We start from the raw sequence: 25,158 nt of genomic DNA on the forward strand, positions 1-25,158 counted from the left end.
TATGTGAAGTAAAAAAACATTTTATTCGTTAAACTGACAAAAAAAGACTAAAAAATATGATATAAACATTTTTCCATTCTACGTATTTTTATGTTTTCTTGACTTACAAATAATGTGCAACTCTGAGTTGCAATTATCGGTTTTTAAAACAGCTTCATTAGTACTAAAATCGTACTCGAGAATCATGCAATCTCCTGACATTCTATTTTCAATTATGATATCTCTATTCACAGGTTTCCCAGTATCCATCCACATCCAGAAGCCTGCTTTATTCAGTCTTTTCCCTGACGTGTAGAATGAAACTTTATCTATAACAAACGTAATTTGTGATGGAAAATGTTCAGGACAGTTAGTTTTCTGATGTATTATATCACAATCTCAGCCCAAAATATCAACAAAACAGAAAGAATAATGTTTTTAGTACTATAACTATGCACCACTTCACCTATTGTCCTTACATGGGGATGCCGTAGTCATGAACTACAATAAATATGAGAAAAATATGTTATTGCAATCTATATTATGCATGTAAATATTGAACTTCGCTGTTAACACATAAAAACAAAGTATCGATAGAATGAGTACGGTGATTGAGCCGTGAGAAACTCATATAATTCTCCCTCCCTTGATTTGCAATAAATTTCTTGCATTGAGAAGAATATGAAATTTTTGTCACTTCTAGAATATCTTATTGTTTTTGTTGAACTGGATAATGCATAGATTACGACTATAACCTTATAAATGAATTATATGTTCTAGTTATTGTGATATGTGCATAAATTTTGAGTAATAAACGATCAATATTGATAAAATTTAGCTTCACAGAACGACTTATATCGTTAAGAACGTATATCTGGATGAGTTGCAAATTATTGAGTGAACTTTGATCCAATATTTTTTTGCCTTTTGGAACATTATTTCGTCACCGAGAAAGTGAAAGTATAACAGTATCATATTTTGTTATACTTTTGATGTTGATCTAAGTAAAAATAAACAAGGAATATCACAGATTTTTAACTGAAATTTATACTAAATATAGAAAAATTGGAAAAGTTTCAGCTTTTGTAAATACTGTGTTGAATTTTTACGGTTGTGGAAGGAAGAATAACGTACTAGATTAGATTTTAATATCCCTATCATCTGCATGGAGTCTAGATATCATTTCATTGGTACTTTTCCGTAATAGATGCTGAAGGTTTAAATAACAATTAAACGGTGGAATATACAAACTTGCTGTCTACAAAAATGTCCTCTTCACAAAACAAAAATCTTAATCGGCCTATTTATGCTTCAGACCATTAATTTCTATACCTTTAGAAATAATTATCTTGTCAGAGACATCAAGACATTCTAGAAGTGTGAGTGAATATCAAGGTGAGACATTTGCGCCAAAGTTAGTCTTTACAAATAGACTACCACATAATACAAGATACTAATTCAACAAAACAAAGGTCGAAACTATTGTCAATAATACATTGCAAAGCTACAAGGTACAAAGGTGTACAAAACTTATGAGTGTCTACTTTTTAGTGATAGTTGCCGAATGAAATTGAAAAAAATAAGAATTCTATCGCAATGAGTAAGTGAGTACCTAACAAAGACAGCACTTTAGATAGGTTGAAAAAAAAAAGACTGCTTCCAGGACTGAAAACCACCTTTCAAGAGTTGTGTTGTAGAATCTTATTATACCTTCATGGTAATTGAGTCTTCTAACAAATAATTGTGTAAATTTTCCTGACTTTTCAATTAACCTCTTAAATATTCGTATTTAGTCATATTCATCAACATACGTAAAGTATCTCCATGAAGACTTATTTTGTAAGTGAGTTAATACCAAGTTGATTCGAACGTATGTTTTGAAGAATTTTATAATCCAACTGTTGTTATCAACGAAGATATAAGACAGTGATACTAAATCCTTGACTTGACAAGGTAAACTAACGGAACGAAACAGGTTTCTACGTTTAGCCAGCAGAGAATACCTAGAAGACCACTTCATAAGAAACAATACTCGGTAACATTAGACAAAATATTTATGGCTGATAGCTAGACAGACAAAAAGTCGAAAAAGGGCCAAGAATAATTTGAGTTGTTCTTTTTCAAGAGATTTTTGAACTACATATAATCAAGTGGATTTAATGAAAGACGATAATATGTAGTTATTCATAATTCTGCGGTATTAATCATGATAATGAATAGATGGATAATGATAATTAAACTTCTGCTGATATATTTTCTCCAAATATAATCATATAAAAGTGAGTGTATACTTACTATCAAATTTATTATCATTTTCTACCGTCATAAAGTACGCTATATTCTGTAGTTCATTTGAATCTTCCACTGATAAGACTTCCATGAAATATTCCTTGCAGAAAAACCAGGCTTCATGGAAGTCACCCTGAAATCAAATAATCTTGAAAAATTATGGATTATAATAATAATACTAGCTAGATTAACAATATAATATTGCGATAGGGATTGTCTTAATTTTGTTTACTATAAACTTTTAGTCGATAGAAATTCGTGTAAAGATTTATACTGACCTAAGCATTCGTGCGCCCACGCCCCAGTGTGTTCATGAATATCAGCTTTATAACGAGTACAGTAATGCATATGGTTTCTAGAGATGAAACTAATAGAATAAGCGATAGTGGATCATATAACTTTATCGGAATAGAGAAATATGCAAAAAGCCAGTGGATTGAAAAACTGATTTTGAACTATTATACCTCAATAAAACTAGCCACATTATTACTGGAATAGCATCTGAGAAATCCCAGTCTATTTATTTTCTGTTATACCTCAAAATACTCTATTTTTAAATTATAGGTAATGATATTCCAAGCATTTACTTTTTTGCTTTTTTTTAAATGCTGTGGGTCATTATTATCCCATTACATAGGATACTTTTCGTATTCATAAATAAGTTTTAATGCTACCTTATTTCATGTGGATAACTGTTTGCTTGAACAAACACGTCCAAACTAAACACATAAGTCCCTAGATATGTCGAGAAATGCATATGCACACGAATATTTGTCATTTGTCGTCATTCTAGATATTTGCGCACACAGCATTCGCATACGCACGAATGCTTTGATCAGTACGCAACTTTACACAGACAGATCCGCGACCGGGGCGAGTTCGTTCAGCGACTTCCAGAGGAGTCGCTTCCCCGATCCCAAAAGGAATCAGTTTTTTTTGCAAAAGAAGCGAAAGTATTTTTTTGAGCGGTGTATTGTATTGAGCGTAAAGAGAAATTTGCATGTAACTTGAAATTTACCATAATTTGGATCTAGGCGGGATGGGTGTTCTGAGTTTAACATTTATGCCTAACGGGATAGGGAAGTTGTGTCCTCAAACGCATTCTTTACAATATACAGGGTGTGAAAATTTGAAAAATAAAACGATTTTTTGTCAATAAGTTTCAAATGGTATGATCAATTGTTATTTAAACTACTTTTAGACGATCATTAGATTGATAAACTACTTGATCAAGCACGAATAGATGCTTCTATAATCATCATCAAAACAGTAACAAAATTTGACTACGCTAAAGCTAACCGTTTTTGAGAAAAACATCATTTTGTGACCATTCTTGTGATTATTTAGAACAATACAAATTAGTTCTTTCCTTACCAACTTTCATCGATAGGTTGATGGTGTCCTACAAAATAGTCGATGTTTTAATTGGTCGTTAAAGTAGGAGTTTAAAATCGATTTCTCTTTCGCTAAATTCATTATTTACTTTAATACTTCATTTAAACACGCATTCACCTTTCGCAGCATTGATAAGCGCACGTTTTAGAAAACATTAGGTGTCTTAGACTTGACTTGAGGCAATTTTTACCAGAAAAAGCATGTTAAATTTCTGAAACAGTCATGTATTGGAGGATGAAAACCCATATACTTCTTTTACCCATGCATGTCAGCAAAGGTTTCTGTCAATTTATGGGCCGAAATAGTAGACAATTACATAATAGGACCATACATGTTTCCTCAAAAATTAAACGGAGAAATTCATTTAACATTCTAAAGGGTCATATTACTAGAACTTCCGAAAAGATTTCCTTTTTATACCCAACAAAATATGATAGAAAAATACTACCAAATTTGCAAAAAACATGCAAAGTTTGGATCAGCACGCATGAAAAATGTAAAAAACATCCTATGGGAATAAATTTGGCAAACAGCAAAAGATAGTGAAGCATTTGAAATTACTGAGTCCACTATTGCCGAAGGTCGTTTGCGCCTTTTTGAATAAATATTGCTGAATATATCGGGAACTTTATGACTAATAAAATTTATGACTAAAAATGAATATAGAATAGATTCATCCTCCAGTTCAGTTTTTCCCAGCAACTTCATCTTCGACCTCGGCAAATACTACAAAAAAATTGATGAAACGAAAGGACCTAGCAGGAATTATTTTACAAAATAGTTCAAACAAATTTCTGCGCTGTGGAGGAATATGTAATGTTTTGCACTTGTTAATTGATACATTGACTTCAAAACTGCAAAACAATTGTATAGAATTGATGTTGCTATTTAAGCAATAGATCTATAAAACATTCACTCACCTTCAAAATCGGATCGACATAGTATAGATTGTCCACAATATCAGATACTGGCAGAGTTTTTCTCTTATATCCATCGGAATCTAAAATCAAGTGTTCTACACAATTATCATTTTCATCACAAAATTCCAAACAGATCATCTCCCGAGAGATTGTGAACAGGCTTAAGTTTGTATGTAACTGAATGCAGTTTTTATTTTTTTTTTTAAACTTGTGGGGCAATTTCTGTTGCAGTTGCGTAGGAATTGTCTTTTTATGATAGTAAAATAACTTTGCATTTGTCTTTCAAAATTTGTTTCGTTACGTAAAATACGTGTTTCACCGTGACATCATTAGAATTTCTATCTAAAGAAAAAACTTTCGTATGCTTTTAATAGGTAACTTTAAGTTTCAAGTGTCTAAAATTATCTACTTTTCATTCAAAACTTGTAACATGCCATTCAGCTTGTTACGTTTTTCTCCAAACATTTTGAATATTCCTTTGTTCACGTATTGTGGCACAATAGTGACTGATTTATTTATTCTAGTATTCTAAATTTTGAAAAAATTCATTTGTTACCGACCTCCAACTCCATTCGAGAAATTCAATATAACGGAATATATTCGAAATCTTCCTCTACCTATCTACACTCCAGTTCAAATCAAAGTAAACTTTAGTACATATGTAGTGATATTATTTTGTTTATTCGCTGTTTTACAGTTGCCAGGCTAGGAGTTACAGCTACAACTGAGGATCCTACCAACAAACTAGACATTCAACTAACTCCAACATCTGAGAATCCAGTTGTGGGATGCAACCATACCGGATTTTCATAAATAACCTTTACCTTTAATGTATATAAATCTTAGTTATTTCATTTTATAATTTCTTTTTATTCGTTGTGCTTTTTTGGGTACGGGGTTAATGGGAACTTATTATTTTTGCAATAAATTTAGTTTTTGCTGAAATTTTTTTATTATTCAAAGCAATGAAAATATTAATTTGGATAATCGTGTCCGCGGATAGTTTTAGTATTGTTCAATTTTTATCATTAATTTAATTCATTAGGTGTTTCCAGCTTTTCTACCTTTTTTATTCATTTTTAACGTCCTTCGTTAAAAAGCCGGTGGCGTTCAATTTAATATTAATTGTTCACCCTATCGGAGTACCAGTTATTTATATTCTCTAAATGAGACCGAATACCACTTCCTGAGGAAGAGTCTCTAACCGGGAAATAAAGTTGTAAATTGGCGCCCAGTTAAGCTTATTTTTTGCAGTTGACGTTTGTATTCAATCAATTTTCAGCATCATAAACTTCACTGTGTAATTTCAATATTTATCTCATTATACGGGAAAGCAGTACAAAATATAAAATTTCATGTAGTTATTCGGTACAGTAACTATATTTTTTACAAGTTCTAGGTCATTTTATTGTTTGTAGTGATTTTAGTTGTTCCATTTTCTGTTTTTGACAAATTATTTCTTCAATTAATACTTTTGAAAATGATATTTTTAATATACCGGACTCTTCATATTTTGTTATTCTCTTGTAATTTCGATTTAGTTGATGACTTTAAAGTTTATGTTTAAATACTATTAGTATGATGTATGATGCAAGCAAATCATTTGAAAACTCACGGACTTCCTTATTAGATCAGTATCAAAAATATACCTGTACCTGATACAGTTGAGGAAAAGCGATGACTGCTTACTGGTTTATTAGCCCATGAAAAAGCAAATCGTAGTTTATCATTTCCCATAGACAATTACACATTTGAAAATGATTTAAGCGAAATCCATGGAACAATCCAACATTTGACTCAAAAATAATTTTGATAGTAATAAACGCGAACCCGAATTCGAGGTTAAATCATTTAACTAACCGAGTTAATAGATTAAATGTTGAAACAGATGATGATCAACAAGTTCAGCTCAAAATTCTTCTGGATAGGGAAGTGATTTTAATTGAATCTCATTTGGAAACAAAGACAAACACATTAGTTTCTAATTGTGTTTAATCACACAAAAATCATGTTCCTCCCGATTCTTCATCTTTATCTTCTCTTTCTGTTCCCATATATCATCATGATCCAGTTTATAAATATTACCTTGTAGATGATGTAAAATTGAAATACTTAGAGTCTAAATGTTGAATGTTGATGTTGGTGAATGTACCGTTAAATATTAGACAACACATGTAGTTTAAACACGATGGGGCATGTGTTGATTTTGCTACAGCGGCAAGAAATTACTTAAACAGACGTTTAAGAGAAAAATGGATTTGTCGGGACCCAATTGTTGGCCTCCAAGATTACCTGACATAAATCCTATCGATTTTTTAATATAGGGCTATATGAACTTCTTAGTGTACGAAATAATCATGGAATCTGAACAAGATCTAATAGTTAAAACTGAAGCTGCGGCAGAAATCAATCAATCCCATCCAGATTTATTCTCAAAGACACGTTTTTCAATGAAAAAACTACAGTTTGAACAACTACTGTAACTTTGTCAATTTTATTATTGTTCTAATGCAGTGTTATTTAAATTTAATATTACACCAAATTCGGAAAAAAAATTATATGCGTTCATGATTTATGGCAAATTTTTTGGAACAAAAATAAAACGTGTACGTTTGAAAATGTTAATTTCAAGTTTTCAACTATCTGGTAAAATTCGTACTCTATTCTCAAAAGTTGCATACTACCTACGATTTAAATTCCTCCATAGTATATATAGGTGGAGAAGGCAATATACAAATAGAGGACTCATATATAGGGAAGAAAATTATTATCATTTAAACTAGTTAGGATTATAGTTAGTCCTCAAACACTTGGTCAAGAAAAAGAAAATGGGGAAATGACGGGAAAAATTAAGAGACGAAACAAAGCAAAAAGAAAGGTACGAAACAAGCAAGAGACGAAGCAAAGAACAAAGCAATACACAGAGAGATATAAGGGGATATAATAGAACGTGAAACCAAAAAATCACCTATTCAGAAAATTATGAAACCAAACGATTTATCATAATGAAACAGTATTCAAGTGAAACGAAGAAGCACCGTATATAGTAATATTGACAATAAACGTCGTAAACAGACTATGTAGAACAGATAGAGGAGGGGAAAATTCATTAATAGGTATATGTCTAATCTCATTGTCAGAATAGGAGCTATATACTCGAAACGCAAATCAACTAATGCTATAAAGAATAACAGGACAACTACAGCTATACGGATCAACCAAATTGATTATAGCTGCAACGGATATTGAATTACAGCATTCACAAAAATCATTGCAGCAGAGGACTGCATGATGGGCGAAGTATCGGTATTATTAGGTAGAGACTTTCTGGAAGAACAATGAGCTATAATCTTACACAAAGACGAACTTTCATCGGAAATATGGGAATGACACTTACCACTATTGAGCGTAAATCAAATTGGATATATTTCAGACAATGAGAAGATAACAGTCCAGACACAAGAAGAGAACCAATTAACAGTAGACAAAGAAGATGACTACACAGAAAATGAAATTTGGACAAAATGGCTAGAAACCTAGAAATTTAGACATTATGTACATCTATTTGGCTCTCAGGGCAATGCCATTGTTCAGATTCGAATTCAAAACCAATCACAGTTCGAGTGCGAAGTGTGTATTGAGGATGTAAATCGGTGCCAAACGTGCGTATGGAATGTCGTCAAAGACGCGATAGCGTCTTAGTTTCTGTTAATCGTTGTTTCGGTAAGATTGCTACAAATTTACCATCTCGATTTGAATATTTTTAAATAAGTCTAGGAAAGTATAGGGCAAAATTGTTAAATGAGAGTGATGTGAAACAGTGGAGTGGATAGAAGAATACGTTTCTTTAACAAATACCATTGGAATATTGGAAAATATTCAAAACCAAAAGTAATACGCCATATTACATATGCAGGTAGATGACAGGTAGGTGTGAGGAATATGCCCATGCTGTTAATATGCCCAACTGCTGTCATTTTGAATAGTTTAGCTTATCTGCTAATAGAGGGAGAGTAATATGTTGAATTTTTGCCCCACAGTACTACAAGGAAAATCAGTTTGGGCTATTCAGGCTGCCGAGAGGTTATAAGTTGTTCACATGTAATCGGCACTGTTGTAAATAACAAATTCACGTGCTTAAATAGAGTGTAAATTTCGTGTATGTTTGTTTGCAATAATTGTAAGTACAACATTATAAAATAAGTCTTTTTACGATTCTTTTAGTGATAAAGTCAAATAAAAATATTTTCAAATTAACCCAAAATACTTGAAAAAAGTATTAACTCTCTATGATCTTATGTTGTTAATATTCCCTATGTGTATTTCTATTCAGCTTATTGTCTTGAAGATGTCACCTTAACAAGCAAAAAAATTTCCAGTGGACAGAAGATGATCTTAAATTGGCCTCAATAGCAGTAGAAAACTGGTCAAAAAACTCTTCCAGGCAATATAAAATACCTCGCAAGACTCTTAATCGTTATTTAAATTAAAATATTTACTAAAAACAGCCATTGGGTCGAAAAAGTATTCTCATTAAAGCTGGCTGGAAGAAGTAGGTTACCCTCTAACGAAACGAATGCTTCGAATATCTGTATATAATTATTGTGAACGAAATGGTCTTTGTAACCTGTTCTCATAAGAAAAACGTCTTGCTGGCCGTCACTGATTGAAAGCATAAATAGACACCAAGAAATTTCTTCTAGACGAGCTCAAAAATGAATCCTGCTCGAGCACAGAAGCCCAATACATATATTTTTTCTGATTATTTTGAAAAACTTAAAACAGTGCTTCTAGAACTTGACTTAATGGATAAACTTGAGAGAATATATAATATGGATGACAAGGAATGTAGGTTAACTCTACATCACCAGCAAACGATTCTAGCTAAAAAGGGTGCGAATAGGGTCCACTTGGAGGCACCAGAACACGCCGAAAATATCACTGTTGTTGCTTCTGGCAATGCTAGTGGAGGAAGAATTCCCCTAGCAGTTTTATTAAAAGGTCAAAGAATGAAACAAGAGTGGCATGACAACTTACCACTGGGAACTATGGTCACCATGACGAAAAAAGAAAACATAACTATTCAGATATCCAACGAATGGATAAAGCACTTTGGAAAATTTAAGCATCCACGAAAATGCTATTTAATTTTCAATGGTGCATCTTGCCATTTAAATCCATCTATAGTGGAAACTGCAGATTCGTATGGCATCACTCTTTTGTGCCTTGCGATGAATTGCGATAAAACATACAACCAAAGATACGAGAAAAAAACATATATGTAAAGGTGAGATTATGTGAAAGTATGCAGATTTAAATTCCATATTTTAGCTGACAGGAAAGAATGCCCGCCAAAATTGTAGTTACAAACAATCATAGCCATAGTCTGACCTTTGCAGAGATCCTAGGTTATTTACGCCCCATATGTAAAGTGAGAAATGAGTCTGAAACCTATTTCGATAGTGGATTAGGAGTTACAGAATCTATTCAATACCATGAATCATAATTAGAATTGAAATATGATTTGGGAAGCGTTGAGCTGGTCAATTTATTACTAGATCCTAAATATGGAGCAATGTGTTTTTGGTACAATAAATGGAGAATTTTAAATTTAGGAACACGAAATGGACAAGGCGTTTTGTAGATACGTAAGTTTCCCTATAATTTGTATTTAATTTCAAAAAATGGTGTTGTTCTGGAAAATACAACAAAAAGAAAATGTATGATGAAAACGGAATTATCGTACAATTTCAAGAGAACCCATTTGCTATAGTAGTAATAACATAAATTATGCAACGGGCTCATTCCTTACCATTTTTTAAACATATTGTATTCACATCTTGCTGTGACTTATTTGAATTATTCGGTCACATTGGTAAAGGTGTATTGGAGCCGTTCCTCTAGGCGTCATAATAACTAAGGAACAAACTGCCGCATATAAGCTAATTAAAATTAACGTACCGAATTTGTTCTGTGGAGAAGGATATCCTAAGATTTTCATGACAAACGATAGTGACTTAAAAGTTGTATGGCCGGAATCTAACCCGTTTGACGTTGGCTTTGAGAAAAGAAAAACAATGTTCCAAAAGAAATACGTCAATCACTTTACAAATATTTTCAAGCAGAAATTGAAAATCGCTACATAGATTGCAAAATACATCAGCTAAGAGAAAGCCTTCTAGAAATATAACAGTGTACAGAAAGACAATATGAACAGTGAATGGAGCAATAGCAAGAACGAGACCAGTGACTAAGGTGCCGCGAAATAAAAAAAATTAAGTGAGAGAAAAATATAGAGTGTTATAACTAGTACACGTAGAGACATTATCGTCTCACGGTTAACAAAATAATATTATATACACTTAGATAAGTTTAGTACTTAATTAAGGGTCATGGTTGTAAATTACCAGCTTTTTACTGTAAGCAATTGTACACAACCTTAAATTTATTGGGCAAGAATAAAAACGTATTGGACCTGTAGAGGTCGTAATATTTTGACAAAGAGAGATGTGATGTAATGAACATGGACCTATAAAAGATTAATCGAAAACAAAGGAATAATAATTATCGAAAAAATTACGATAGTATGTTTATGTATTTCCCATTTCTTTAAAAACAAACGGAACGAGACGTCGTAGCTTTAATCTCACTCAGCAATAATTTTCAATAAAATGGAATTTCCGAACGGCTCCAGAGTTCGTTTAGCAACCTCCACTGAAGTCACTCCGCGATCCCAGATGAGCGACATAAAGTTGAGACGCTTCACGATTTGGAGCGAAGTCGCTCTAGCGATGAACTTTAGGTGAAAGTTTTTTCGGTCGAAACGGGAACTTAGTGCCTAATATCCAATTTCATATAAACCAATATCTATTTTGTCTTAATTTAGCTGATTTGGTTCTCTGAGCGTTTTCTGTCGTTGGATTACTGAGCATTTTAGACAAGTTGTGGCATTTTCGAATGAACAAGATTCAAGTTTGATAGAACATTGCTACGGATCTACACATCTAAATACGTCCATTTTTATGAATGTATCTTAGATATCGTTTATATATATTTTTTCATGTTGAGTGGTTGAATCGCAGATAAAAAATCAAGATAGAATATCCATGGACGGGAAATCCTAGAAAAACAATTTCTAATTGGTGAACAATGTAATTATGAACTGTGCTGAGTACAAATTTTCCACTTCCAAGATAAAAACTGACGCAGTTCAAGGTTGCTGCTTACTAATAAGTTAGTTCATGTGATGAATCATCTTGTTTAGATGGTACCGTAGTAATCCTCTATCAATTCCCTTTCCGCTCAGACTAACGGCCCACTTTTTACTGAAATTGTAACAGTTGATTATCTTCTCCTTGTGCCGTTTCGACACTGTTGACAGCAGTTGGATTTCTACACAGGAAGAAATAACGGAAATTTATGGCAAAAATGCTCATATATCGTAGACCTGGGCGTATTCTAGATGGTGGGTCAGTAATAATGTAAACCTGAACATCTATTCTATACTATCATATCATATCAAGCGGAGAAGCCAGACATCCTGAATAAAAAAATTACATTGATGAATTGTAGCTCATGTGCAACCGATATATCAATAGTTGAAAAGAAATGTTTTGGAAAACAACAGTTATAAAACTAAGTGAATAGTGAAACACAAGTCATGAGATTCATCATATGCTTTTTTTTTAAAAAAATACAGGACAATGATCAACCATTAAGCTATAGTTGGTTGTCCAACATAAATAAACTCTCGCTCGTTGGCTGTTCGACTTCAAAGCAAAATATTGCTTATCAAAATAATTGTACTTTTTGTAGTGATTCTTATAATTTTTTCTATTTCAATTCCATTATGTTAGTATTCACTGTTAAGTAAAATATTTCAATTCACTTGACTTTACTATCATAATTTAAATTCTCGATTGGAAAAATTAGTTCCTCAGTTTAAGGACATTGAGAGTCAAATTTTCAATTTAAAATCCTCCTAGACACCTCCATCTAGTGGTGGAGAGGAAGACGATTTTGAAGATTCATATTGTGAAATTATAAGGTTAATAAAATCATTGATACAAATGTTTGAATACGCTAGAAATTCCGATAACGGTTCAGTGAATAGCGGGAACACCGCAAGTGAGGGTCGCAGCGAGGGAGGCGGAGTAAATGGCGCAAGATTTCAAAATAAAGTACAATTGCCACCTATTAAAGTGCCTACTTTTAGATTAATGTGCCTACTTTTGATGCGATCCACACTGGCTGGTTATAATTTGGGGACGCATTTAAAGTTTTGGTACATGACAACCCGGAAATATCCGATACTGAAAGGTTTATTCATTTAAAAAATGCTTTAAATAAAGACGTTAATCAGATCCTAGACCAAATAGAAATCTCGGCTTATAATTACTACCATGCATGGCAGCTGCCCGTTATTCAAAAAGATAAAATAGATGATAATAAGGGAGGAACAATAGTTGTAACAATGTAAAGAGTGGAAAATTAGATATGATAGTAGCATTAAATGTAAATGATATTAGATGAACCTTCAGACGTCAATCTTAAAAATGACGTTAACTAAAGAAATATTTGAAAATGAATGAAATGAATTTTTATTAAAATGAAAACCATAGAAATCAGAATAAGCGACTACAGATTTATTATATTTTGGAGGATAACAAGAGTGTGTCTACGAGTAAAATTTACATAACAAATAACAAAGCAGTGATAATCTATGGAAATTTTACAGACAAGAATGTTCGACATGTAGACTCATAAGAAGAATGTGACTGAGTTGAAAAAGAATGCATCACGAAAAAATCGAACAAAAGAAATATTTATAAAAAGATAAATACAGCAATATCAGTATTATCGATTTCAGTTTGAAGAAATCACATTCTTTTTAAATTCTTCTATGAACGTAACATATCAACGAAAAAATATATCTACAGACTTTTCAATCAGAAAGTAACATGTCAATTAGGCCATTAAAACACGTAATCTGGAGCTAATCTAAAACTATTAAGGATTGCGTTACTTGCTGTTGAAACTATTCTCAAAAATAAATGTAAATTGGATGTGAATGTGAACTAAGTCTGAAAGATATTTCGAAGTGTAAAATCAGGTTCACAAAAGGGCTAGTCATTTAAAATATTAAAATAGGGTTAACAACCCGATGTAGTGACAATTCTATTTGGTAATTCAGTGAATACTACAAAGAAATTTTAAGTAATTGTATAGTGACTTGTTAATCCGTGATTCTCTATTTTGGTATTGAGACGATATCTTGAGAAAAGTGAATTTATTATTATGATAACGAAGAGAGTACACCAAATGACTGTGATTATTTAGAGCCTGAATAGAGCTATTGGACATTTGAACCTTATAAATAAGCATTTTCGAAAGTTGATAATATTGATTCTGTCTTTACCTCAGAAATTATCATAATTCGTTTAGAAATAAATTTACCAATTACAATTTTGTTCAAAGAGAAACATGTCCATCAGATCTATTCTTAAATATTTGTCCTGATTCAATTATAAATTCATTCTCTTATTTGGAAGCTTAGGAATATCAATAAGACTGAATCAATATATATGGTGTTCCGAAACTTCATTCAAAAAATTCAGGAGTCAATAGATGTTGTGAAAATAATTCCGTAACATAGAAAAAAATTCTCATGTTTGGCAGAATAAAAAATTCTACACTACTATTTGAAGGCCAGGGGCGGCTCATAGTTAACAATCCCTAACTTTCACAGGGACAACCCGTACAATCTAAAGATAGCGAAAAAGAATAATCTTTTGAAGTGGACATCATGCACTTCTACACACTACTAAAAAGAGGATATTTCTTTGAACTTGGACGAACATTTCAAGATTCTACAATGGAAGTTTATTCAATCGAACATTCATATATCAAAGTATCAAAAATTATTGAGAAAAAACTAATTTTAAAAGTATATGCATTTATACATGAAGGAACCCCATAGAAAAAACGAGTAATAGTTATGGTAAGGGTCAATAAGGGTAGTTTGGATGAATACGACATATGATGAACAAAAAATCTATCAAGAGTATGACAAACTACGCTAAAATAAACTAAAGAGACGAAAAAAGCATCTTAATGGAATTATGAGAAAGAAAACATATATAACTCCACTTGTGGTTGGTTACTGCGTGGATAGAGTAGCCTGGTGACTGCCACTGCCGGTCCCAAACCCGGGTAAAGGAGGAGGGTTGTCCTGTGAGGCCAGCAACCTGCCTGACGTAAAAAGAATTATCTGCTCACAGATCCAACAATCAGCCTCAGAATAGGACGGTCCAAACTAATTCGACTATAAATTGGAATATGAATACGGAAAACAAAGTAAACAAGAAACAAAAATGGAGGAAAAATATAATACGAACTGCTTGTTGGAACATAATGTCATGGAACACCAAAAATTGTGAAATACTTTTAGAAATGGAACAACATAACATAGATATATGTGCGCTATCAGAAACCAACCTCAATGGAAAAGGAAGCATCAAAATACCGAACTACTTACTAATATAAAGCATTGTCGTGAAGCACCAACGAGCAACAGCAGAAGTGAGAATAATCCGAAATAATAAATAACCGAAAAATACGAACATCCCATACCAGACATTCACTACGTAGAAGAAAGGATCCTCAAAGTATGAATGAATAGAGGAACAGGAAATCTTAATCTCTTAAATGTATAAGCAAGAGCAAAGAAGACACGGTCACATTCTACGAAAATCTTGAAACCGAGCTGAGAAACATACCGGTAAATAAAAAACTACTCATAATGGGTGACCTGAATGCCAGAACTGGCAACAATATATTACCCGGAATAAAGCACCACTTCAATGAGGAACACATCAATGAGAACGCAGAAGCACCTATGCGCACTTACAATAGACTACATAATATCCAACAGAGCCATACACCCAACCCAAATACTAGGCACAAAAAGCGAACATAGGATCTGACCATTTCCTATTTGTTTGTAAACTATGGCTAAACGTACAGAAGAAGAAGAAAATAGAAAAAACGTTTAAAGATAAGCTCAACATAGGATCCATTAGGAACCCAACAACAAAAGCCCTATACCAAACTCGCCTAACCCAAAAAATCGAAGCAAATAACATTGAAGAACAGGACGATACAGAGACGTGCTGAAAAGAGATAAAAACGAATATCACCGACTCAGCTATTGAGGCGCTATGCCTAAGGAAAGTAGGAGTGAGCAAAAACAGTCGAAGGAAATGGTGTACACCGGTAGTGAACGCTTTGGCCAAGGAAAAACGGGAGGCATATTTAAGATATAGGAGTAACAAAACACCCGAAGAAAAGAACATTCAAACAAAGTTAACCAGAGTTAACCTAGAAATCAGAAACATGAAACGAAGCTTCTAGGAAAACTTTACCTCCGAAATGGAACATGACCTATACGGAGTACAAAAAAGTTATGGGGAATGCTAAGAAGGAGAAGACATGAAATAGTAGAATACACACAGAGACAACAGATTGACGAGTCCCACTGGAAAACCTATTTCGAACAACTATATGCAGATGCTCCCGAAGAGGAGGGAAACAAAGAAAACGATAAAGAAGAAGATGAAGAAAACAATGAACCCCTCGAGATATTAGAAGAAGTAACGATAGAAGACGCAAAAAAGATCAAAAACAGGAAAGCTCCTGGATTAGGTAGCATACCAAATGAGTTATTGAAATATGGAGGACAACAACTAATGGTAGAACTTACAAAGCTTTTCAACAGATTACTATCAAACAGAGAAGTTCCTAACGATTGGAAAAAGAACATAACCATTCCTATATTCAAGAAAGGGGACAGGAAATCTCCAGAGAACTATAGAGGTGTAAAGGTTATAAACACAACCATAAAGCTTTTTACAAAAATCATTAAAGCAACATTAAATGAACACGTAAACACGTCGGAGGAACAACAATGATTCAGGAGATATTGATCAACCATAGATGCCATCTTCACAATCAGACAAACTATAGAATACGGCAAGCCCGCGTATATCGGCTTCATAGATCTCACCAAGGTAAGGACAAGGACAAGGACAAGGTAAGGCTAAGCGACGTAGTAGACATCCTAAAAAAGAAATACGTTCCGAAAACCATAATAGACATAATAAGACATTTAAACTATAACACATCCACTCCACAAAACCTAACAGAGGAATACGGGTATCCGAGAGGGAGACTCCTCAAGCCCGCATCTGTTCAACCTGATAATGGACGAAATATTAAATCATGTCAAGAATACAGCAAGAGGATATTCACTTACAACGGGCGAAATAGAAATAATCTGTTATGCCGATGACGCTGTAATTGTGGCAGAGAGCAATAACGACTTACAGCAGCTCCTATATTCATTCTACGTAAAAGCTAAAACCTTTGACATGCAAGTATGTACCGCAAAAACTAAAACCCTTATCATCTCTAAAGAACCAATGAGGTGTAATCTCGCCCTAGAAAATAAAACCATAGAACAGGTAATGTCATTTGACTACCTAGGCACACAAATCAGCGCAGACCAGAACGGAATAAAAGAAGTAAAAGGACAAGGAACATCAACCGAATATCAGGCGCACTCCGGGACATTATCTGGAATAGTACAAGTATGAACAAAAGGGCAAAAGTTAAAATATACAAAACCTGCGTTAGACTCATATTGACATATGCTAAAGAAATGAGAGCGGACAACGACAGAACTAAAAACATCATTCGAACAACAGAAATGAAAATACTCAGAAACATATGCGGGTACATAAGAGACAGAAAGAGAAACACAGACATAAGACACGAATATAAGGTGGAAGACATAGTCAGATATAGACGGGACAGGATAACCAGAGATCAGAGAAAGACTAGCACTAGACGGTTACCAGGGACATGACTACCTTTGGGAAGACCTCCAAAAAGATAGATGAATTCATGGACATCAACATCTCAAGGATGACAATATGTTGAAGAAGAAGAAGAAGAAAACATATGTGACAAAATTGATATATTGTTAAAACTAATTAAGATTCCTATTCCAAAACGATCGATACTAAACGCTAAATAATATATTTATATACAATATCAACAAAATATACTATAGGAAGATACTTATGTCATGGGTACCTGATTATGAAATATATAATTATATATTAATATATAATAATAAAAGAAGTCAAAATCCTGTGCTATGCAGACGATGCGGTACTGTTGGCGGAGAACGAGGACGATCTTCAAAGGTTACTATACCAATTTAACAAAACAGCAAAAAAGTTCAATATGATAATATCAGCGGCAAAGACAAAATCAATGGTTACTTCCAAGACACCGATCAGATGTAAGCTTATGGTGGATAACAAAATAATACACCAGGAAATGAAATTTAAATATCTGGGAATCGAAATATCCGGACACGGGGACGTGGAGACGGAAGTAAGAAACCAAGCTACAAGAGCCTCAAGAGCAGCAGCATACCTAAATGACACAATCTGGCGAAATAAATACATTCGAACTGAAGCAAAAGCCCGCATATACAAGACCGCAATCAGACCTATATTATCCTATGCACCAGAGACCCGACCTGAGACCTCTAAAACGAAACGGATATTGGAGACTACAGAAATTAAAATAGTTCGAAGAATAGCAGAAAGAACACTAATGGATAGAGAAAGGAGTGAAAACATAAGACGAACATGCGGCATAGATAACATCAATGACTGGGTACTGGATAGAAAGATAAAATGGAATGAGCACATTGACCGCATGACGGAAGAACGAATTGTGAAAAAGGGACAAACAACCAGCAGGACAAAGAAGCCTTGGAAGACCTAGGAAAAGATGGAGTGACAACCTCCCAGGTGACTGAGCAGAGGCAATGATGTGAAGAAAAACAGGCAATGATGCCTATACATAGCAGGAAGAAGAAGAAGAAGATAATTATAATCAACAATTAACAGATTGAACTATAGGTTTATTGATATATATGTGCTCACATGTGCTCCACGGAAACCCAGGGTTACGCGAAGCCTCTGAGGGGAGTCCGCGAGAGTTTAGAAAACACCTCTGATTATCAACACTGATCAACATCTGACATTTTCATTGGATCGTTGCAATTTAGTCAATTAGATTAGTACATCATTTAGTTGCGTCGATCCATTTCGTTCTATTTCGTTCTATTTCTTTCGGCGAGTAGCGCCTCTCACCAAGCGTCACCGCTCACGCGTTCATTTGTTAAAAAAGTCCAAACCTATCGATTTAGTAGAGTTCATCTTGCGAAACACCACTCACTTGTGTACTATACTTGACCGTAGTGCAAAGATTTTTTGACAATATTATTCTGCTCGTCGATTAAAAATTCTTTTTCATTCAATGTGCAAATGCCCTATGTAAGTATGTCAAACGAGATATATGAGTCGTTTTTAGAAGTCTCATCAGACACAAGTATGGAGTCATTGCTCAAAACGACGCCTCTCAACGATGTTTGGGTTATAATCCGTGATGAACATGAACAACAATATTCTTGTACTAAACAGGATTTTCAACCTATGCAGCTATGAAAACAAAAAACGCCAAACTTGATATAGGACTTCAACTATCTCCTATCAAACTTTACATCAACCAATTGATGAAAAGCAAGAAACAATTTCATACATCTCATTAAGTTTTTTATATTGTATCCATTCATATTATGATTATTGATGCACATAAGTACATATTTGTTTCATTCACTCATTCATTTCATAGGGATCCGTGAAGTATTTCGCTTTCCAAAAAGGTGCCGTTACCAAAAAGACCGCTGATATAGAGAGAAACGGGATCAAAATTTGATGAGGAAATGGATGTGAGACGGACAATCGGAGTGATATGGACAAATACAAAGAAGACCGAGATACGATAACGTATTACATGAAGTAGAGGACACAGAAATTATATGTAAGGGATTAAAAAATCATCGAAGAATTGAGGAATCTTGTTTTTTGAGATTGTACCTTTCGTAAATTCGTGAAGAAACTTAGCTTTAAATCTTCAATCTACAGTAAAAATATTCAGTTTAAATGATTTGTGTAATAAAAATTAACTAATTATACATGGATATCATCAGTTTTTCGGACAAAAAATCATATTGACGTCATTATTGGTAAAAGACATGCATCAGATATTTTAGATACTAGGTACTCGTTTCAGAGGTGAATATTCTGATACATACCTCTAACTTGCCGTGGCAAAATATGAGGAAAAAATGTATATATAAGTTGACAAAGAATATCAGAGGGAACAACCTGAAGGAAAATGGTAAAAATTCAAAGATAGAACAAAAAAATGGAGAAGAAAAGAGGAAATTATAGTCTACAATAATATTTCGTTGAAAATAGGATTAGGGCAAGGCAGAATACAGGAGCTTTAGAATAGGAGATATCAGCGGAATGTTTTCCAAAATCAAAGGGGATATCAACCCATAATAAACTTTTCTACTTCTAAGATCGGAAACTGATGTGAAAGTATAGATAAAGCAGTATAATGTGGAATATTATGAAAACTACGAACAACCGGCACATGAGAAATTGAAATAAGATATAAAAAAATTAAGCAATGGTTAAGTTACTGAATTACAGCAAAGTTACTCAAATAAGGATAATTAACAATCTTCCAATTACTGTGTGGATTCTTCAAGAGGCAATGCCTAATAAATGACAAAATGCCCTTGTTCACATCCTATAAAAAAGAGACAAACACAAATTTATTTCATTCGAGAACAATTTTGAACTGAGCTTTATAAATTTTTGTATTTGCTGATAACGTGAACTTGATGTAAAGAACAAAAACATGTTTAGAGGAATTGAGAAGAAGAGAAGCTGACAGGATTTTTTATTAACACAAATAAACTAAATAAAATTGTGACAGGTAGAGAAACAGTATAACCTCAGAAATTTAAGTATATTGTCCCAATCATTACTGAAAGAAATTCATTCAATCCAATGATAAAAGGTACTCTTGTTGCTGACAATCGATGCTAATGAATAATGATTTCTCTCTTCTATAAAGACAAATTTTATCAAACAATAATTCGAATGATTATCACTCATGCATGGGAAATATGGTCTACCACTATAAAACCTAAACGTATACAGTGGCTTGGACATCTAGGGCTATTACATTAAAAAAGGGTAAAAGAAAAAAAATGAACGCCCGAGAAAGGAGTGGTTAGAGAAGATCAGAAAACAATATGACCTAAGACGTGCGATGTTAAGCTTTGTGTAGATGAGGCCAAGGTTCTCCATGGATTGTATAGCCTATAAGTGAGTATATTGAAAAAAAACAGTAGGTAAGAAAATAAGTAAACAATGAAACAAGATGGAAATACTACATTTATCTATATGCCAAAGATACTTTGGGAACTATAGCTACATATAATGATTAATCGCCTAAATGCTAAACAAGTATTTTAATCTTAATTAGGACAAACGCCTGCACATACATACGCATATGATTCACCAACGTATACATAGAAAGTATTACAATAACCAAATATATGTGCAAGGGTTATATTCAACCAGAATTAAAATTATTTAAAATATTTACCTCTTCTTTTTAAGATGGAAGAATTTTTCACTTCGGTTTCGTCAAACGGTGATATCATTTTTTCTGTAGATAAAGCGGGGCTTCTCATCGATATACGGGGTGATCTCACATGGAATTCACAGCTTCCTAAAGATTGTAATATCAGGATACCAAAGAGACAAACGAACATACGCATCTTGAAAATTTGGGGAGTCTGAAATAACAGTAGAATTTTTTTTAATATTGGGTGTTAGTATTGCAACAAATATATATCCCTAACTTAACTGAAAATTCTAGATTCATCGATATCAAACAGCAAATATTGAAAACTACTTAGTGCAAATGTGAATATCATTAATCTTTTATATTCGCACTATGATATTTATTGAGAGAACTCAACCTAATAACAATGTTTCATTAAATGAACGAATTGAAAATGAGATATTATGAGTACAAAATTTCAACAGAATCTCTAGAATTCTTGATATATTGCTAGAAATATAGAATAAACAAATTTTGTGAATGATATTCTACAGTCAAGTTATAAATAGATATCAATAAGTATCTAATTTCCAATTTGACCGAAATTATAATTTGGTAAAACGATATTCTTCAAGAAATAACAATGGATTCACCTCATCTTACTTGCAAATTGGGGTAATCTAAAACTGATCATTTCAAATCCACGATTGATAATATTTCATCATCCTAATTTATTATTATTTTGAATTATTTATTTGCAAGTATGTACTAGACTAGACTAGGGCGTATCATGATCAAAAGGAGATACAATAGGTGTCCAGCAGGGGTCAAGAACTCTTTTTACACCCTTGAATTTTTCGCCACTGAAACGAATGCTATTTTTTTCAATTTTTGAATTCTACCATCATTCCCTAATAAAAAAGTAATGACATTGACTGCGCTAAAATTAATCGTTTTCGAGAAAAGTATCATTTTGAGACCGCTCTTGTGGTTAATTAGAAAAACACAAAACAGCTTCTTCCGAATCAATTTAATGGATCAATACGTTAATGGTGTCATAAAAAATGATATTTTTTCATTAAACTACACGTTTTATTCGAAGGAATTGTTATTTCCTACTACGCTAAACCTGGAAACCCTGGAAATTCTCAATTCACATTAATACCATTCAGATAACTATTTTACACAAACAAATCATACCAAACAAAGAGTAACTTCAAATTTTCCAGCTCCTTCACTTAAACAAGCCCTGACCTTTCGCAGCATTGTTAAGTGTATGTTTTGAAAAACATTTGTCGTTGAATGTCGTAGAAATTCAAATTTACTTCGACTTGTTGTTAAATCGAAATTGTTTAAGTTTGATTTATGTGACGTTTATCTGAAAGTGTATATTACAAGATAAATGATTAAAAAAATATACAAAATCGATTACAGTTTTGAAGAATTAGCAGATATTCATTCAATTTAAGGAGAAAGTCGAATAAATTGGAGATTGGCGGAAAGACTGTATAGAGAAAGATTTCCTCACAGACATCAACCGAGCCGTTCCATTTTTGTTAGCAATGAAAGAACAATAGGAGAAACAGGAAGTTCAAATATTAAAAGGAACGCCGGACGACCTCCTACAGTTAATTTTGAAAACGACGTTTCGAATAATACTAAGAATCAACCATCTTTAGGTTTGAGATCCCTCAGTCACAGATTGAATACAATAGGAACTTTATATGGAGAGTTGCTATTCCATCCTTATAAATTCACAAGTTACAAGATGTTTTACCAGCAGATTTAACTCTTCGCATAGAATTTTCTAATTGGTATCTACAACAACATGAGGATAATGATGAATTTTCCAAATTAATATTATTTACTGTTGAGGCAATGTTTACCTGAGAAAGCACGTTCAATTCCCGGAATAGTTATGTATTGATGGATGAAAACCCGTATACTACTTCTACCCATAAAATCAGCAAAAATTTATGGGCTGGAATAGTAGACGAATACATAATACCATACAGGTTTTCTCAAAAATTAAACGGAGAAATTTATTTGACATTCTTAAGAACATATTACAAGAACTTCTGGAAGTTCGTCTTTATACCTGACAAAATATGATATTTTAGCATGATGGAGCTTATGTACATTTTTCAGTTAGTGAACAACTCAATTTAAATGCTACTTATTGACAGGACTGGAAATGTCAAGGTGAGCTTATTAGTTGGACAGCTAGGTCTCCGGATCTAGCTCTCGTTAATTTTTTTCTGTGGGGGCATATGAAGTCTCTATCAGAGTCCGATAGAAAATGAGGAAGATCTTATTGGTCGTATACAAGCCACAAGAAGCTGGAGAATTTGAACAATTGCTTCAATTTATTGTGTGTCGTCTATTTTTTGTTCAAGATGTGTCAATCAATTGATTCGTTTTTATTCTGCATAATTTATTAATAAAATTCTCATCTGAATGGCGTTAAGAATTTCTGGAAAAACGTTTTAGCGTAGTAGAAGGAAACGTGTAGTTAAACGAAAAAATATTATTTTATAGGACACCAGAAACCTATTGATGTAAGTTGATTGGAAATAAACTGTTTTGTATTTTTCTAGAAAATCACAAGAGCGGTCACAAAATTACGTTTTTTAAAACGGTTAATTTTAGCGCAGTCAATGTCAATACTTTTTTATTAAGGATTGTTTGTAGGAATAAAAAATTTATTATTTTATTTGCAAAAACCTTGAAGTCATCTATCCATGTTCGAACAAGTAGTTTATCAACCTAATGATCATCAAAAAGTTTTAGTAACAATCTATCACACTATTAGAGATTTTTCGATAAAAAATCGTTTTATTATTAAAACTTTAACATGGATGCTTTTGCGAACATAAGTTCTGTACCCCGATAGGCATAATTTGACCCAAGTAATTTTCCCTAGAGCGTTGGCAGTTGAATTTAGGGACACCCTGTATAAACAGAAGGAAAACTATGAGTTAGGCAAGAGATATTAAATAGGTTCGAAAGAACACAAGGAGTAAAGCATGGATGTATACTGAGTGTTAGATGAAAGAAAAAGAGAGCAAAGAGACGAATTAAACAGTATAAAGCTGGACATTGGAAAATGGAAAAAATTAAAATATCGGAGATAATATACTCAGATGACATGGTAATAATGGCAGAAGATGAGAAAACCTCAAACTTAAAAATATACAATGACAGTCTTGAGATAAACTCTAGTCGATGATCATCAGCTGAAAGGAGAAGACACATTAGATAAACTCAGAAGATTGAAATGTAGAGCAAGTGAAATGCTCCTAATACATTGGTTTGACACTAACACATGATGGAAGATTGGAATAAGAAATAAACGAGAGAACTGGAGCAGCTGGAAAAACATTCAATGCAATTAAGATATAGTTTCTTGCCAAGATAAAATGCCAAAACTGATAAAAACAGGAGTATATGCGAATGTAGCCACACACATATGAATCAGAGACATGGACACTCAAAAAGAAACAAAAAAGTAAATACAAAAGTACAGAAATAATAGATAATAAATCAAGATACTAAAAAAATAAGATTAACACTATTAGAGAAAATTTTAATTTTAAACCAACTCCGCACTAAACAGAAGAAGGACAATTGAGATGGTTTTAGTTATGTTATTACAAAAAAAAAGAAAGGGAGAGCGGGGAGGAGCTAAACAGAAGTAATTCAGATGGCAAGAGAAAATCAAGAATAAGATGGCAGGAAAGTAAACAAAAGACACAGGGTAGGTAAGAACAGAAGCTGCTGTAATGACTTAAATCCAACATGCCTTACACATAAGACGATAGAAAGGCTTCAGGATTAAATGAAGTATGAAATTAATTTTGTTAGGCTACTTACTACGGAAACGTCCGGTATAACCACTCAAACACAATATCAACTTCAGACTGTGATAAAATTTTTCTTGTAATAGGTACTAAATGTTTACATATGAATAGCTTGGATCTGCAAAATACACAACGGAGGAAGTGTC

The 25,158-nt window shown here is 33.1% G+C and overlaps 1 protein-coding gene across 2 annotated transcripts; it reads right to left on the reverse strand.

The window, feature by feature from the left end:
* LOC130440445 (uncharacterized) lies at positions 1-25,158 on the reverse strand. Of its 2 annotated transcripts, none has more exons than XM_056773588.1 (5): positions 25,026-25,158; positions 21,192-21,384; positions 4,584-4,663; positions 2,275-2,401; positions 1-308 (listed from the first exon to the last, which is right to left on the reverse strand). In XM_056773588.1, exons 2-5 carry the CDS (start codon positions 21,364-21,366, stop codon positions 79-81), a joined length of 612 nt encoding a protein of 203 aa, XP_056629566.1. In that variant the 5' UTR covers positions 21,367-21,384; positions 25,026-25,158; the 3' UTR covers positions 1-78. The 2 variants fall into 2 exon arrangements, with proteins under 2 accessions (XP_056629566.1, XP_056629565.1); XM_056773587.1 differs by having other exon boundaries at positions 4,584-4,678.

Source organism: Diorhabda sublineata, chromosome 2 (genome assembly GCF_026230105.1).
Source record: "Diorhabda sublineata isolate icDioSubl1.1 chromosome 2, icDioSubl1.1, whole genome shotgun sequence".
Lineage (NCBI taxonomy): Eukaryota > Metazoa > Arthropoda > Insecta > Coleoptera > Chrysomelidae > Diorhabda > Diorhabda sublineata.